Source organism: Alternaria ethzedia (genome assembly GCF_023757985.1).
Source record: "Alternaria ethzedia strain BMP 0044 chromosome Unknown scaffold_54, whole genome shotgun sequence".
NCBI classification, from domain to species: Eukaryota; Fungi; Ascomycota; class Dothideomycetes; order Pleosporales; family Pleosporaceae; genus Alternaria; species Alternaria ethzedia.
This window is the reverse complement of record NW_026056247.1, coordinates 22,124-38,659: the sequence shown is the minus strand read 5'-3', so window position 1 is coordinate 38,659 and position 16,536 is coordinate 22,124. Positions and strand designations below refer to the sequence as shown.

General features: G+C 59.7%; 6 protein-coding genes across 6 annotated transcripts; 2 read left to right on the top strand and 4 right to left on the bottom strand.

Annotated features, from left to right (window-relative positions):
- Positions 1-4: 4 nt before the first annotated feature.
- On the bottom strand, positions 5-1,739 carry CCT2 (T-complex protein 1 subunit beta; the record flags this gene model as incomplete). The annotated part of the gene is made up of 4 exons (XM_049382254.1): positions 5-64; positions 113-1,487; positions 1,536-1,684; positions 1,737-1,739. The coding sequence occupies 4 exons, from the start codon at positions 1,737-1,739 to the stop codon at positions 5-7; spliced, it is 1,587 nt and encodes a 528-aa protein (XP_049227979.1).
- A 284-nt stretch (positions 1,740-2,023) lies between these two features.
- Positions 2,024-3,670, top strand: J4E87_010682 (uncharacterized protein; the record flags this gene model as incomplete). The annotated part of the gene is made up of 1 exon (XM_049382253.1): positions 2,024-3,670. The coding sequence occupies one exon, from the start codon at positions 2,024-2,026 to the stop codon at positions 3,668-3,670; it is 1,647 nt and encodes a 548-aa protein (XP_049227978.1).
- A 571-nt stretch (positions 3,671-4,241) lies between these two features.
- J4E87_010681 (uncharacterized protein) lies at positions 4,242-6,162 on the bottom strand (the record flags this gene model as incomplete). Its single annotated transcript, XM_049382252.1, has 4 exons — positions 4,242-5,247; positions 5,294-5,847; positions 5,891-6,067; positions 6,124-6,162. 4 exons carry the CDS (start codon positions 6,160-6,162, stop codon positions 4,242-4,244), a joined length of 1,776 nt encoding a protein of 591 aa, XP_049227977.1.
- A 1,456-nt stretch (positions 6,163-7,618) lies between these two features.
- Positions 7,619-10,490, bottom strand: J4E87_010680 (uncharacterized protein; the record flags this gene model as incomplete). The annotated part of the gene is made up of 2 exons (XM_049382251.1): positions 7,619-9,621; positions 9,677-10,490. The coding sequence occupies 2 exons, from the start codon at positions 10,488-10,490 to the stop codon at positions 7,619-7,621; spliced, it is 2,817 nt and encodes a 938-aa protein (XP_049227976.1).
- A 1,120-nt stretch (positions 10,491-11,610) lies between these two features.
- Positions 11,611-13,572, bottom strand: J4E87_010679 (uncharacterized protein; the record flags this gene model as incomplete). The annotated part of the gene is made up of 3 exons (XM_049382250.1): positions 11,611-13,053; positions 13,076-13,486; positions 13,537-13,572. 3 exons carry the CDS (start codon positions 13,570-13,572, stop codon positions 11,611-11,613), a joined length of 1,890 nt encoding a protein of 629 aa, XP_049227975.1.
- A 160-nt stretch (positions 13,573-13,732) lies between these two features.
- On the top strand, positions 13,733-16,447 carry J4E87_010678 (uncharacterized protein; the record flags this gene model as incomplete). Its single annotated transcript, XM_049382249.1, has 1 exon — positions 13,733-16,447. The coding sequence occupies one exon, from the start codon at positions 13,733-13,735 to the stop codon at positions 16,445-16,447; it is 2,715 nt and encodes a 904-aa protein (XP_049227974.1).
- Between the last annotated feature and the right edge of the window lie 89 nt (positions 16,448-16,536).

Genomic DNA, 16,536 nt, shown 5'->3' with positions numbered 1-16,536 from the left:
ATGCCTACATGCGCTCGCGTCTCCGCGGCGCGCTTCGGATAATGTTGTCTACGCGCAGCAGCAGCTAGATCGTGTTAGTCGGGTCCCCAGCTCAAACAATGGGCAAACTCACCTCGGCAGCCTCCGACGCCGACGACACCACCGCGCGCTTCAGCTTGTAGCTCTCGATGACGCCCAGCTCCCTCATGTCCGTGATGCCACCTCCAGGAGACAACAGATCCAGGCCCGAGCTAGTCAAGCCCGAGTAGACGGCTTTCCGGAGGCGTGTAACGAGGTCGCTTGAGTCGAAACCGGCATTGTCGGCCAGGATCGTGGGCAGTTGCTGGAGTGCCTTGGAGAAGGACTCGACGGCAATGGCCTTCTTGCCAGCCACGTTTTGTGCAGCCTCCGCCACCGCCTTGGCCATGTTCATCTCGGCACAGCCACCACCGAGCGTTGTCCTGGGCTCCTTGATTGTTTGCGACAGAACGGCAAGGGCATCGTGTAGCGACCGCTCAGCCTCGTCCAGAAGTTGCTCGGTTGCGCCTCGGAGGACAATGGTGCATGCCCGTCCAGCGTTGATGCCCGAGAATCTGATCAAGACATCCTCTCCGATGATGACCTCTTCGACCAGATCGCAGTGGCCGAGCTTGACGTTCTCCGGGTGGTCGAATGTCGATGTGATTTCTCCGCCCGTGACCAGTGCCAGGCGCTCGATGCCGTCAAAGTCGGCATGCTCGATGGAGCAGATGCCGGCGTCCGCAAAGAGCTGCTCTGGCCAGTTGTAGATGAGCTGCCGGTTGACGAAGCAGTTGATGCCGTGTGCCTTGATGCGCTCGACCTTGGCCTTCATCTTCTCGCGCTCGGCCTTCTCCAGCTCCGCGAGCTTGCCGGTCGAGTCGACCTTGACGCGTGCACCGAAGATCTTGATCTTGTCTGTGTCCATGGCTGTGTTGGCAACCAGAATCTTTGCGTTTTCTATGCGCTTGGGCTGGTTCACACCGAACTTCTTGTCCAGGATGAAGCCCTCGTCCAGGTACGAGTCCTTGAGCTTTCCGCCAGCCTTCTTGATGATCTGGATGTGCGTGAGGTCGGTCGAGCCTCCGAGCTTGAGGACGGCGTCGACGGCGAGTTTGGCAAACTGCTGTCGGTCCTGCGAGAGCACCTTTGAGCTGAGGGTCGTCCGGGCGATGGCCTCGAGGTCTTTCCTGAAAGCCTGCTCGTCGCTGCTGTGGTCTACGGCAATCTTCTCTAGCGCCTTGAGGGCCGCAGAGCTCGCTATCCTGTAGCCCTCGATGATGGTCTGGGGGTGGATCTTCTGGTCGACCAGCTTCTCGGCCTCTCGCAGCAGCTCGGCGGCAAGGACCGTGACTGATGTGGTGCCGTCGCCGACTTCGTCATCCTGGACCTTTGAGATGTTCACCAAGACCTTGGCGGCGGCGTTGTCGAGGGCAATCGCTTTGAGGATAGTCGCGCCGTCGTTGGTGACCATGATCTCGCCGGTAGAGCTGCACACATTAGTTGCAGCACACTATGCACGGCGCGGGGTCACGTACGCCGACTGTAATATCTTGTCCATGCCCTTGGGGCCCAGTGTGCTCTTGACCAGGTCGCCGACGGCGATGGCGCCTACAAAGGCCGAGAGACGCGCATTCTCGCCCTTCTCCTCGGTGACGTCCTCCGCAAAGATCTGGGTGGGGTTGGACTGTACGGGCGTCAGTACTGTTGCGCCTCTTCGCGTGCGGCGGGCGGCATACCATCTTGCACGCACTCGTAAACAGGCAAGGAGGGGAATTCGGGAGGGCGTGCGGTGGGTGGTGGGTGGTGTCTGAACGCGACTTTTTTCTCGGCCTGCCCGCGTTGGAGCTGTGTTTGCGATATCTGCAGAGCTTCCCCGGCCAATGGTTCCACCGGAGCCCGTGACCGTCTGGATGCCTACCACTTCTGATGCTTCACCACCGCCCCGGACTCTGCCGTAAGCCTGATGCTGTAGGCGCACGCTCTCCCGCCTCTCGACGCACCGCACCTCTTTCCGCCGCGCACAATGTCCAAGCGACCCGCGCTGGAGCCTCTCGAACAAGTCTACGACGCGCCGTCGCCGGCACCAAAGCGCGCCAGGGTCGAGGATGAAGACATGGAAAGCCCCCAGGCCAATGGCGCGACCAGCAACGGCCGCCCCATGTCTCCGCGCCAGCGCGACCGGGGGCAAGTAGCCGTCGCAGGCGCACACCAGGAGGAGCATGCGGAGCTGGACGAAGACGACAACGAGCCCGCCGTCGCTGCGCCGAGACGCCAGACCGCCCCAGAGGCTGGATACACCGACCTGTACCTGGACACGATCAATCGCAAAGTCCTCGACTTCGACTTTGAGAAGCTGTGCTCCGTCACTCTGTCCAACATCAACGTCTACGCCTGCCTCGTATGCGGCAAATACTACCAAGGTCGCGGCCCAAAGTCACAAGCTTACTTCCATGCTCTGGAAGAGGGACACCACGTATACGTCAACATGGAGACGAAGAAGGTCTACGTGCTCCCCGAAGGCTACGAAGTCACGTCCAAGTCGTTGGATGACATCAAATTCGTCGTGGATCCGCGCATGACCAAGGACGAGGTCGCGAAGCTGGACAGGGAGCCCAAAGTGTCGTGGGACCTCTCAAATCGAGAGTATATACCTGGCTTCGTCGGCATGAACAACATCAAAGCGAACGACTACTTCAACGTTGTCGTGCAAGCTCTCTCCCACGTGGTCCCCTTGCGGAATTATTTCATGTTGGAAGACCTGTCGAGTCGGCCGCAGCTCGCGCAGCGCTTCAGCACGCTTGTCCGCAAGATCTGGAACCCGCGGGCGTTCAAGACCCACGTCTCGCCCCACGAACTGCTCCAAGAGATTGCGTTGCGGTCCTCAAAACGGTACACGCTCTCTGATCAGTCTGACCCCGTCGACTTCCTCTCGTGGTTTCTCAACAACCTCCATCTGGCCGTTGGCGGCTCGCGAACAAAACCCAACAGCAGCATAATCCAGAAGGTATTTCAAGGCACGCTGAAGATCGAGCAGCAAGAAATCACCGCTCGTGCAGATGCCGGCGACCGTCTCCGTTTTGAGGATGCAGCCGTGCAGACCGAGATATCGCGCTTCCTCGTGCTAACCCTCGACCTGCCCGCAGCCCCTCTCTTCCAAGACGCACTCGAGAAGAACATCATCCCGCAAGTCCCCCTCGTCAACATCCTCTCAAAATACAACGGTGTCACGCCGCAAGAAAAGTCCAAGAACCGGGTTCGCTACCGCCTCCTCCACCCCTTACCGCCGTACCTCCTCTTCAACATCAAGCGCTTCTCCAAGAACAAGTTCGTCTCGGAGCGCAACCCAACTATCGTCACCTTTCCCGTTCACTCCCTCGACATGTCGCCCTACGTCGAGCCGAACCCCAAAGAATACCCACCCGGCGAGCCCATCTGGTATGATCTCGTAGCCAACATCACCCATGAGGCTGTCAAGAAGAAGGACGACAGTGTCGAGGGTGAGCAAGAGAGCAAGGTGTGGAGAGTGCAGGTCAAAGACCGAGCGAGAGAGGAGTGGTACGGCATTCAAGATTTGTACGTCGAGAAGGAGAGGGGTGAGACGCTGTTTACCAAGGAAGCATACCTAATGGTCTGGGAGAGGAGAAGAGGGCAGAAACCAAAGGCAAGGTAGCAAGGAAGAAGTAGAGCTTTGTATGAGTAGTTTCCGGTGGGGTGTTTGATTTGATGTCTGCCGGGTGCTTGGGAATATACCAAAGGCAATCGATGTGCTTGCTTGGATGTCCTTTATGATCATCCCCCAACCGCTATTGCTCTCCATTGTGTCTCTCGTATAATGCTCTCAATACCGCCTGATGTCTTTCCTAACTTCGCTTCGATTCGAGTGATTCCGCTTCCTGGCTCACTCTCACTCTCCAATAGTTCACATGTAGAAGAGAGCGGTTTCGAGTCAGACCTGGCGACTTGCTCCACACTGGCTCGATAAGAAGACAACAGGTGAAGAGCTGGGCAGCTTAATCAACACTTGGTAATACATCAGCCCACACATGTGACGTTGCCAGGTGCTGTCTATAGCAAGGATTACGAATGCTCACCTCACATTTCAAGCTCAATAGCAGAAATAAACAAGATGGAAGGAGAAGGCAATTTTCGGCTGTTGCTATTCATACCTACACATGGCTCCGGCGCTAATCCACCCTCCTACATCCATGCCTCCACCTAAGTACCCCAAAAAGGCACACCCTCTACCACATAATCCCCTTCCACTCAAACGTGCCATCAATATTCCGCCACTTCTCCTCCACAATCGCACTCTTCCACCCCATCATGATAGCCAACAGCCTACAGCTCGTACTACTGACCGTGCATACCACCGTGTCCGCCTTGCCCAGTACACTCAAATCCAGCAAATAAGCGCGCCCAACCAGTTCGCGCAGTTTCATAGCGCCATCAGGCACATCGACGCTTTCGTCGTTGACCTTCTTCATGTCCTCCGCGTTGCCCACGGGCTGGCCCAGAGAGAAGAAGACGTCGCGGTAGAATCCGCCTTCCCAGCCCGTAATCTCGTCGATCCACGTGTTCTTCTTGGGCTGCGATTGTGCGGCTTCGAGAGCGGCCTTGGTGGCGAGCACGATGCGGTCTTGGGCTCGGATGCTGTTGGGACCTAGTTCGGGAGAGTCGTAGACCAGCGGGTCGTCCGAGGCTAGTATCATCTTGGAAGTTGTGTGGCGGGGGACGAGAGGGTCGGTGGAGGACGAAAAGGGGGAGGAGAGCAGGCTGCGCTGGGCTTTCTTCTTGAGACCGCCCTCTACCATGTCAATGTAGAGGTCGCGCGCTGTGTCCACGTAGCGCGCTAGTGGGATGTAGTCTTTCTGGTATTGGTATTCCATGGGGTGCTTGTCGCCGTGTCGGACGTGCATGGCGATGCTGAGGCCGCCTTCGCTCTTGACTTCGCCGTACATTTCTAGTGCCCGTTGCAGGACGTAGGTCTCGTCGTCTGAGCGAAGTCTGAAGAGTGCTTCGTAGCCAGTCCTAGCCAGGCCGAAGATCTTTGACTGCCGTTGGACGCGCATCTTTGTTGCGTCTTCCCACTCGTCTGTGAAAGAGTGGCCGAATGTGGACTTGAGCGTCGCCCCACTGACGACGATGTGGCGGGCGGTGTGTGGGCATGGTACGATGTGGGATGGAGGAGGCGGGAGGCAGTTCGCAGAGGGCGGAGGCTGGAAGTAGGACGAGTATTTGCCATAGGGCCTGGGAGTGTCAGTGTCGAGTAGCAGCGGTACACGAACGAACATACCAACGCGTGTCATCGATGAAAAAGGCGCGCTTCTCAGCTTTGGCCAGACCGTACGACATCCACATGCGCATCAGCGTGTTGCCAAAGCCTGCATCCTCCGTCTCCATAGCATAGGTCAAGGTCCTGTCACAGACCTTGAGTCCTGCTGTAGAGATGCCATCCTTGATAGCCTCATCTTCCACAAAGCCCTTTGGCCTTCCTGCAGCCTTGGATGGTGGCAACAAGCCTTGTTGTTCCGCTTCTTGGACGTCGATGTAATACTGATCCTGCTGGTAATAGTTCAGCATCCTCTTCGCGAACCCGGACGAAGCATGCGCCTCCTGCCTCAGACCCTTTGAGACTTCCATGGACTGGTGGCAGATGTCGCGGTACTGTGCCGGTCGGAGCGGGAACTCATAGTCGGACGGTATCGACACGGTCCACCTCATCTTTCCCTTCGCATCCTGGAGGGCGAGAGCAACTGGCTCGTGGGGCAACTGACTGCCACCAACCATCTCCCATTCTTCCTCGTTGCCATCCTCGTAAGCAGCCGCTCCTTGTGAGTGTGCGTATATCTGCCTCAGCACAATCCACAGTAGAAATGCTACTCCACAGCACCCTATGAGTATCCGCTTTACCAATCTTGAATGACTCGGCTGGGTCGTCTTCTTGCCGTGTTTCGGTAGCAGGCTCGGAAGGCTTGGACTCGGCGGCGGGGATCTCGCAAGCAGACCACGTCTCGAAGGGACCGTGGGAGAGAGGAACGCACTCGAGGTGGCAGACTGGGGCGGCGGGCTTAGTTGTGAGTAGTGAGCTGTCGACTGTATGGACAGATTCGGATTCCGTCTAACATGCATCTTGGACAGCTTCTTCGCAGCCTGGTTGAGCATGTCGGTTGCCGTAGACCTGCTGGATTCAGAGGACGGTGTAAGATATCGGCCAAGTCGGGCGGCCTCCTGCAGTGTATGGTACCACTGTGATGACGAAGCTGTAATGCTAGTATATGCAGTCGGTAGACGTCACTGACCCTGCAGCGAACGCTCCAACAAGCAAGTAAAGATGTAAGTAGTCAAAGGAGGGGACGTAGGCACCGCCTATCAAATAAAGCAAACAAGCCGGTAGGGGTAAAAAACTACAAGAATGTAACTCGGTCTCTTCGTTTCCTCAAGATGCGAATCAACGGAGAGGGAGAAGCAGACGTTCAAGAAGCCGTTCAAGAAGGCATTCGAAAGGGCGGCAACCTAAGGTGTCTGGACGAAGGCCCCTCCTGGCGCAGGTCGAGTTTCACAACCAGAAACAATCCGACGTCCGAGCAGGATCCCGCAACGAAATGATCTCCATCCAGGAGCGTCCGAGTCCTTAGCAGGAGAAGGGTCAGCAAGCGATCCAAGGGCACCGAAGCGACGATTCAAGGTGCGCGGCAGACACCAAGATAGGATCAAAGGTAAGATTGCGGGAGATGGCACTTGCTGGATCCAGGAAGGTTGCAGTGTAAATGCGGAAGGCCCAGGAGGGTGCCTCGATTTGTCGCATGTGCGCGGGCCACGTCGTTGTTTCAGAATGGCCTTTTAGTGCAACGTTGTTGACGCACTGGTGCTTGCTAGGACGACCCGTCTCCGGCGCCAAACGCCTTTGATGCTAGGGCCGAGTAGCCAAAACCCCATGACAGTGACACCACTGGTCGCTTACACCAGTAGCGGCCTGGGACTTGGGCATGTTGACTGGTTCGTTTACTGCGAGTTTGAAATAGACAGTGTGTAGTCAGATGGTGTGAGGTGTATTAAAGGAAGTCTGTCATGCGCGTGCAAGTAAGACGATCTCGGGAGCTCGGGATCGGAGGTATAGTACTCGGGGTCCTGTGAGATGCAGCTGGTAAGACGGCACGGGGTCTGAATGTAAAGCATACTTTCCATCGAGAGGGTGTGGAAGCTACTCTCCATGGCTCCATATCGTATTGTAGGCAAGAAAGATGCGCGAAAGCTATGTAAAGGGGGTATCAGATCGAAAGTCCCTCGGCACAGGAAGATGAAGAAAGAAAAGTGGTAGTGTACAATCCTCCGGGGCGCATCGCAATGAGTAAACAAGCAGAAAGCCGCCCCTGCATAGCATGCGTACGTGTCCCGTACGCTGCACCCGATTTTCCAGTCCATTCCTGGGCCATGATTACTCCGTTGCCAATAAACGCCTGTCGCTAATGTGTTCCTCGCAGTTGAGGATGTTGCTGAATGAGAAGAAAAGTTGCAAGTACTGTGCCCCGCGCCGCTCGTGCCGACATCTCATCTCATCCTCATTACCGTACTTCGTTTCATCTCGATCGAGCTGATTCATCGGTTCGCCTGGGCAAAATCATGGTCCCTCGGTGACGGGCCTGAGACTGCTTCGCCTTGCAGTCTTCTCGACGCGGCCGGTTATCATCTCGTCGAGCATACGCGTCATCTCCTCGATGTTCTTGGTTGAGCCATTGGAAGCTGGTGGAGGCAGGAACGGCGCTTTCACGCTGAGCGCGGGCGATGTGGGACCCTTGGGCAGAAGACTGACTCCACTGCCGTCGCTGCCGCTGCGTTGGTAGCCCGAAGTACGCCGGCTGCCGGGCGACTCGCTGCCCATCTCGTGTGCGTTGTCGTTCTTCTTGCGAGCCGACGTGAGGGCGCCAATCATGCGCTCCTTGTCTTCCAGCTGCGCCCGCAAGTTGACTATCTCGTTGTCTCTCTCGGCAAGCGCCGCAATCATGCCGCCCTCCTCGCTGTTTGTGAGTTTGTGCGACAAGGACATGGAAACTCGAGAATGGCTGGAGCGCCGGGCATGCAAAAGGCGCTTCTCAAGGGTCGCGATGTAACGGTTCTTATCCGCAAGGTCAGCCTGCAGGGCTTGGATCTGCACGGTCTGACTCGCAATGCCGTCTCCGTTCTCCCCGACCGAGTCGTCTTCCTCGGAGCCGTCCATGTGGAGATGTGGCGTGCTCTGTCTTTTGCCTGGGACTTCGAGGGTGGCGTGGCTTGCCGAGGAGCGTATGGAGCTGGGGCGCATGTCGTGGTGGTGATTGCTCATGACGGAACCGCGCTGGAAGCTCATTGACGAGAAGGACCGGCCGTTGTTCACGCCGAGCGATTTGGAGCTCAAGATCAGCCTGTTGAGATGCTCAATCCGCTCCTTCAGGGCAGTCCGGGCGAGCTGCATTTCAAGCATCTGCTCCTCATGGCGCTGCTTGTCTTCCAACTCGCGCGCCTTCTCTTCCTCTTTGTCCTTTTTCAGCTCGTCGTCTTCTTCTTCCTTGGGCTCCTTGTTCTTGCCTTCTGCCAGCTGCTTTTTCAGATCCTCAATCTCCAGGCGGTAGCGATCCAGAAGTGCTCGGCTGCCGGCATCCCCAGCAGCGCCCATGGACTCGTCGGCCTTCTTGGCGTGGCTGACGATGTTGTTCTTGGCTCGAGAAGCGAACTTGAGCGTGTTCAGCGTCTCGCCCGTGTGGCTGTTGACAGCAGCGGGACTCCCGCTGGCTCCGATCTGGATAGTGCAGAGGATGCTGACGAGCGAGTTTCCGGAGAGGGCGGGCTGGAGAAGTCGGGTGAGCTTGCTGTCTCGGTACGGCAAGTGCTTGTCGCCCTTTCCTTTGTCCTTTTCCGACTTGTCCTTGTCCGAAGCCAAGCGGCCAATGACTGTGCCCAAGGTGAGCAGGCTCTTGTTGATGTGGGAGCCCTCTGTCCGCCGCTCCTTGTTGTCCGCCGCCTTTTCAGAGCCAGCCAGATCGATCAGACTGAGCGTCGAAACACGGACGCCGCCCGGGACAATGGCTGAGCGCTTGTCGCCGTTCATTGCAGGGCCAGGAGCGCGTTCCCTGCTCTCGACGACGATCTGGACGACAGCGTGACTCCGGGAACTGCGCGCGTTGAACTGCGTACCCGCCACCTTTCGCGAATTGTCACCCCGGGCGATGACCCTCAGGAGCTGGGTCGGGCTCTGCACAATCTCTTCCTTGAGCGGCGACGCATAGACGCCACGCTTGCTGTCCTCGCGCAGCTTGATCTCTTCCACGGGCCCGGTCTGGCCGTTGATGCCCACGACGGGCCCCGCCAGCAGATCGATAATCTTCTCATTGTAGATCTCGATGTAGCTGACCCTCAGGAGGAACTCGCGCTGGGGCGTCTCCCGGATGTAGGAGAATATGTCGGTGATGGCCAGGGGTATGACGCCGGGGTTCGTCGCAGTTCCTTGCATGGAGAAGGTCTTGCCGGTTCCCGTCATGCCATAGGCAAAGACGGTGCCGTGATAGCCCTCCATGACCCTCCGGACGAGTCGCTTGGCTGCAGCATCGTACACGCGCGCGTTGTTGTCTTGGGTATCGAATACGTTGTCTAGGTCAGGCCAAATTAGCTCCGGTGCAGCGAGCCTCGCCGTGTGCAAGCATACCGTAAATGTAGTCTCCGCCCTCCTTGCCCTTGTAGGCGATCAGGGCCTGCTTGTTGTTGACTTGCCACTCGACGTCGTGTTTGGGTTCCTTGGCGCCGGCATCGGGGCGGACGCGGACGCTGACAATGACATTGCCTTTGCCGTCCTTGGGTGCCTTGGCGTCGGCGCGTCCGTCGTCCCCGTCTTCGAATGTGGTTGCGCTGGTGGCGTAGGAGCCCTGCGGCGAAGAGGTGCGGCTCTGGGGCGGCGAGGGGAGGCTGAGATGGGCCGTCTCGACGGTGACGGAGTCGGCGCTGCCGTTGAGCAGGCTCGGGGGCGACAGGGGCGACTTGGGGAGCAGGCCTCGCGCGCCGCCCATGTTGGAGCTCCGCGGCTTCTTCAGACTGTTGCTCCGGGCGGGCGCTGGGCCCTTGGATATCGAGGACAGCCTCCGGTCGACCGTGTCTCCGCCGGGCGTGGAGCTGGTGGATAGCGGACTGGTAGGATTGGAGCGTCCGCCGTGCCTGGGCGGCTGGGGAAAGGAGCCGATGCTGACCGTCTTGCGCAGCGACTTGCCCACGGGCAGCGAGCCGGCCGCGCCAGCGTCGGGCGGGAACGAGGGCACCGAGGGAGACGTCAGATGCTTCGACGTCGGGCGGTAGGGCAGCGACGACGACGACACAGCGCGTGTGCTGGCGGCGCCGGGGAGCAGCGAGCTGCGCGTCGTCGGACCGACGTGGGAGCTCCGCGACTTGGGGACGGGCAGCGAGGGCAAGGGACCGGTGGGCGGAGCGATCGAGGGCCGCGACGGGCGAGGCAGCGAGTTGGCAGACATGGTGATGGGGTGGCGCGTCTGTACGAGTGCTGCGGCGGGCGGCAGAGGTGCTGGCGCTGCAGTCGTGGGCCCTACAGGCTTTGTTTTTGCAGGTGGCCTATGCCGCTGTGCACATGTCCGGCGTGGCCCTCCAGCAACGCGACGGGGCCTCGCAAGGTAGGCGGGGACGAGTACGTCGCGGACAAGCAGGGCCCTGGGCGCGGGAAGCAAGCGCAAAGGCAATGCAGCGGAGACGGGTAGTCGCAGTCGAGGCGGGGGGAGGCGCGCTGGCAGGCCTGGGGACGTCGTGGGCGCGTCCAAGGGGGCAGCGAGGCGATGGGATGTGGCAGCACGCAGCGTCTCTCAGCGTCGCTCAGCGTGAGGTCGGCCGGCAGTGTGTTGGCGTGGTGGGGAAAAAGGAGCGGTGATGAGATGGATGGCAGGATCCCCTGGGACTCGGGGCAGGTGCAGGTGCTGGTGCAGGGGCCCGACGAAGGAACGACCGACCGATGAAAGCGCCGTGCCAGTGCAAGCAGAACGGGCGGGCGGCGTGGCTGTTCGCGCCAACGCACCAAAGACGCAGGGCCAGGTGTACCTGGGAAAAGGGGTTCACTAATGTCGGCACCCACAGCAGCTGCCATCTGCAGACCCTGGCCCGCCTGCCTCTACTCTCTGTGCGCATGCTGATCCGCCCGTCTACATACAGAACCATCCGCCGTCTCCGCCTCACTGCACCAACCCCCAGTGTCGCCGCGTCCTCTCCAGCCAGAGACTAACGCGCTGGTGCTGCGGGAGCGCCACACTGCACGTGCTGCCGCGTTTGCCTTCCGAGCCACCACTACTCCTACCAACGACTGCCGGCCCAACAAACACCAATGACCCGCCGGCGTCGGGAAGCCTCGCTTGAATGGCCTCGTGATCAAGCATGCTCCAGCATGGTGACCAACCAGAGACCAACCCACCGGTATTGCGGGGACCTTGTTATCCACTGTTCCCCTTCGGAGCATTGTCCATGCCGGCACTCGAGTCTACTTACTCGTGAAACAACACAACCGCCAGAGGTGCCGCTCCAAGGCCACTGCATCGGGTGCTGCCGAGCATGTCACTGGCCATGGTGCCGTCTGCCAAGCGAGTGATACGCTCAAAGCGTACCCCATCCGAAGACACTCTGCCCGAATTTTGTAATGGCCAGATATTGCAATCCCCACAGGCCAAGATCGATAGTCAGCTCCAGTGCACCACAGAGCGCTACGCGTGAGAGCTGGGTGCCAATGTTCCGCCAGCCTACACCCTCACCGAGACCCAACCCACCCACAATGCGGTACGACCCTGCATGCCCTTCTTGCCTGGCTACATAATGTGAGGCAATCGCTCGCAAAGTGGCCATCCTCAATGGGAGCATGACGAGGCCGACAAGCTGGGCTCTGACCATTGCACTGATCATCTGCGCCGGCTCACACGAGAGTTGCGTGACGCGGTGGTATCCATGACCGTCCATTGAGCGGGCTCGGTTCCTTGACCCGGCAGCTGCGTCGTCTTGCAACGGATCCGAGCCTTCTGCGACTTGCGTGTGGGTGGAAAGTATCCTAGGCGGGAGACGGACTTCCATCTCTACGATTCCTTCCCTCGACGTTATGCGTATCCGGGGACCGTTCTCGTTCTGCTCCGATTGTGTCGGCGACCCTGGCGGGGTGGTAGATCGCACCAGGTCCTCAAATGCATCGATCGGAACGGCGATGGCATCTGCATCGAGCGGCTCTGCGGAAGGGTGATCTGTCGAGTGCAGGACGGGGAGATTGAGTGGGGTAGCGCCGGTAACCTGAGTGCCACCAACTTGTAGCGTCTGGATCTCGCTCGAGGCGATTGCAGGTGCAAGCTCCATTGCCCGCTTTCTTTGTGCGCTCGGAGGGGACACCGGCCGGGCCCACCCAAGCATTGCGAGCAGGCTGTGAACGGCGTCCCGAATCAGGGGCGGCGACTCCCGTCGCAGCCCGAGAACAGCCAAGGCCCGGTCCTTTCCACTGGCGTCCCGGCTGGGAATGTCGGGCTCGTCAGGACGGATCATGGCCGTCTCGACAGCTTCGTAGACGCAGGCGTAGACCCAGCGCTCGATGGAGTGCTCAGCACACAGGAGGATGGCGGGCGAGGTCAAGATTGCACCGATGCAGTCCGCCATGGACTCAGACGCATTGCAGTGCAGAGAGAACGGCAGAGGCGACGAGTCTGAGAGGGGATTGAGGGACCGCCAGGCTGGCAGTAGTGGGCGGGCGGGCACTAGTCCAAGGCGTTGCAATGCAGCGTGGTAGAAGAAGGGATAGCACAGCATCTCGAGGCCCAGGCGAAGGCTAGACTTGAGGGCTCTCCTGGCGTGGCGGAAGAAGTTGCGTGTCCTTGCGGTTGCGCGTGTGGCATAGAGCAAGCGCTCGACAGGCTGATAGACAAAGGTGCTGTAGACAATGGCTTGGATGTGCATGGTCGCAAACACGCGCGCGGCAAAGCCGGCATAGACAATGGGGGCGCCAGAGAGGGCACGCTCGGCGGCGGCGATTTGGGCAAAGGTGAGGGCATGGGGATAGTGGAACGTCTGCGCCGGTTAGTGGATCCACGAGAGGGCGGCGGCAGGAACGTGCCAGAATCCTCTCCCTGAGAGTGCCTATCCACCAGGTGCACAGGTTCTCGGTGAGCGTGGTCGCCAGTGCAATGGCATTCCCAACGGTGTCCTCGGCTTCCAGCAGCTCGAGGCGGTCGTGGCTGGCGCGCGGGAAGGCTCCCGCCGGGGCGTGTCGCCGCTCGACGACGCCGACCGAGGCCAGCACATCGTTCTGGGCGCCTCGCAGCTTCTTGCCGTACTGGTGGGAGCGCGGGTTGATGGGGCTGCCGCGCTCGTCGTAGAGCTGGACGTAGCTGTTGGCGGTCGCCTCGTGGTAGCGCGGCGGGACGTCAGCCTGCGCCGACTCGAGCTGGACGTACGCGGCCGACTGCGATGCGGCCTGCGTGGGCGCAAAGGCCGAGCGCCCCTAGCACCGTGTTAGCCAGCATGTGCGCGCGGCGCTGGCGGGGTCCGTACAAAGGCCATCTTGTCCAGGTAGGCTTGGCGGCCCATGGTGGTGGTGGTGGTGGTGGTGGTGGCACGGTGCGTGTGCGGGAGACGCGCCGCCACACGTCAGCGCGCGGTAGGGCCGCCTTATCGATAAACTTTTTTCCTGCGCCCTCAGCTCGCCCAGCATACGCTTCCTGCCTCTGCCTCTACCACACGGCCCATCATGTCGGCGCAACGAGCTGCCGTCAAGACCACGTACAGCGTCGCTCGCACCCTGCAGCCCATCTACGCGGGCGGCAGCCTGGCCCTCAGCGAAGACGGGCGCATCTTGGCCGCCAGCTTGGGCGAGGATGTCCTTCTGTCCGACCTCACCAACGGCCAGGAGCTGGCAAGGGTCGAGGGCGACGGCGAGGCCATCACGGCCCTGGTGCTGACGCCAGCTGCATCCCACCTCGTCGTGTGCTCGCGGTCGCTGTCGATGCGCTTCTTCGCCCTCCACCCCCCGGCCACGGACGACGACACCATCGAGCTCGAGCTTCTGCGCACACTGCGGCCCCACACATCGCCCGTAGTCACCCTGGCCACAGACCGCAGCGGCACGCTGGTTGCAACCGGAGGCGCAGACGGCGTCGTCAAGATCTGGGACATTGTCGGCGGCTACACGACGCACGCTTTCCACGGCCACGGCGGCGTCGTCTCGGCCCTGCACTTCTTCGAGGTAGAGGTGGCGGAGCGCCCAGACGCCCCCGACAACAACAGGAAGAGGAAGAGGAAGTCGCGCCCAGAAGCTGCCGAGCTGGAGCACGCCCAGGGCGAGAGCCAGATGCAGTTCCGCCTGGCCTCTGGTGCCGAAGACGGCCGGATACGCATCTGGGACCTGCACAAGCGCAAGAGCGCCGCCGTGCTCGACTTGCACGTCTCCGTCGTGCGCTCGCTACAGTACTCGCCGCACGAAAAGGCCCTCGTGTCTGCCAGCCGAGACAAGACGCTGATTGTCTGGGACTCGCACACGTGGAAGGCGCAGCGCACCATTGCTGCTCTCGAAGGCATCGAGAGCGCAGGCTTCCTCCCCGACGGCAACACGCTGTATTCGGGTGGAGAGAACGGCCGACTGCGCCTCTGGTCCGCGTCCAGCGGCAGAGAGCTCACCCGAGAGCAAGCGCCTGGAACCGAGACGGACGAGATTGTCAACATTCTCTACTATCCTTCGTTACCCTACTTGGTCTCGGTCCATGCCGACCAAGTGCTCAACTTCTACACAATCAGACCAGCCGAGTCGCTCGGCGTGCAGGACACCATCGACCCGCTCCCCATATTCCGCCGCGTCTCGGGAACGCACGACGAGGTCATCGACATTGCCTACGTTGGCAGAGACAAGTCGCTACTGGCGCTCAACACCAACTCGGAAGACATCCGCATCATCACGTTGAACGAGTCTGACGGAGACGACGCAACCCAGGGCAGATACTTCGGTGCGGATGTCGGCTTGCTCAAAGGACATGAGGACATCGTCATCTGTCTGGACGTAGACTGGTCAGGCCACTGGCTTGCTACAGGTGCCAAAGACAATACGGCGCGGTTATGGCGAATCGATCCCGCAAACGAATCCTACACTTGCGCCGCAGTCCTCACTGGCCACGCCGAGTCGCTCGGCGCGATTGCATTGCCGCATACAATACCTCAGGAATCGTCAGCCGCCTTTACCGACCCCCTCTCGCATCCTCCCGCATACGTCGTGACCGGATCGCAAGACAGGACCGTCAAGCGGTGGGATACTACCAAAGAGATGAAGGGCAAACTGCGAGCCAAGTACACCCGCAAAGCACACGACAGAGACATCAACGCCATCGACATCGACCCCTCTGGCAGTCTCTTCGCATCCGCATCGCAGGATCGCACCGTCAAGATTTATTCCGCCGCAGAGGGAGAGGCCATCGGTGTCCTTCGGGGCCACAAACGCGGCGTATGGTCGGTCAAGTTCGCACCCAAGGCGTCCCAGGCGCCAAACTCGGGAAACAAGGGCCTGATCGCAACAGGCAGCGGCGACAAAACCGTCAAGATATGGAGCCTAGCAGACTACAGCTGTTTGCTCACCCTGGAAGGCCACTCCAACAGTGTTTTGAAGCTGTCGTGGTTGCCCTACCGGCCCGTCGATGCACGAGACAAGCGCGGCCCGCAAGTAGCCTCTGCAGCTGGTGATGGGCTTGTCAAGATTTGGGACTCACTCTCGGGCGAGGCCATGACCACACTCGATAACCACACCGACCGTGTCTGGGCGCTCGCCGCACATCCAACAACAGGCGCCTTGGTTTCTGGTGGTGGAGACAGTGTCATCACGTTCTGGGAGGATACAACAAGCTCCACGCTGGAAGCTGCGACGACTGCAGAGACAGAACGCGTCGAACTCGATCAGAAACTACAAAACTACACGTATGCCGGCAACTACCGCGAAGCCATCGTACTCGCCCTCCAAATGGACCAGCCAGCCCGCCTCTTCTCCCTCTTCAAGTCGGTAGTAGAGACTGAGCACCCAGATGCAGACAGCCTTTCAGGTCTCCATACCGTTGACGAAGTACTCGCCTCTTTGGCAGACGAGCAGCTGTACAAACTGCTCATCCGCCTCCGTGACTGGAACACCAACGTCCGCACCGCGCCGATCGCTCAAAAAATCCTATGGGCTGTGGTCAAGTCCTACCCTGCTTCTCGGCTAGCCAGTCTGAGGCCGCAGGGGAAAGTAGGGGCGAAGGGCAGTTTGAAGGACGTGCTGGATGCTATCAAGGTGTACTCTGAGAGACACTACAAGCGGGTAGAGGAGTTGGTAGACGAGAGCTACTTGCTGGACTTTACTCTAAAGGAAATGGATGAAGTAGCTGGGGAGGTAAAGGCCATTACGAATGGCACATCGCAGCTGGAGAGAGACATTGTAATGGTTGATTGAAGGCACTCCGAGGAGATCCTGTTCAGTGATGAGTTCAAGGCGAGTAGCTGTGTTATAGGCGCAGGGTAGATACCAAAGTTTGTCATTAT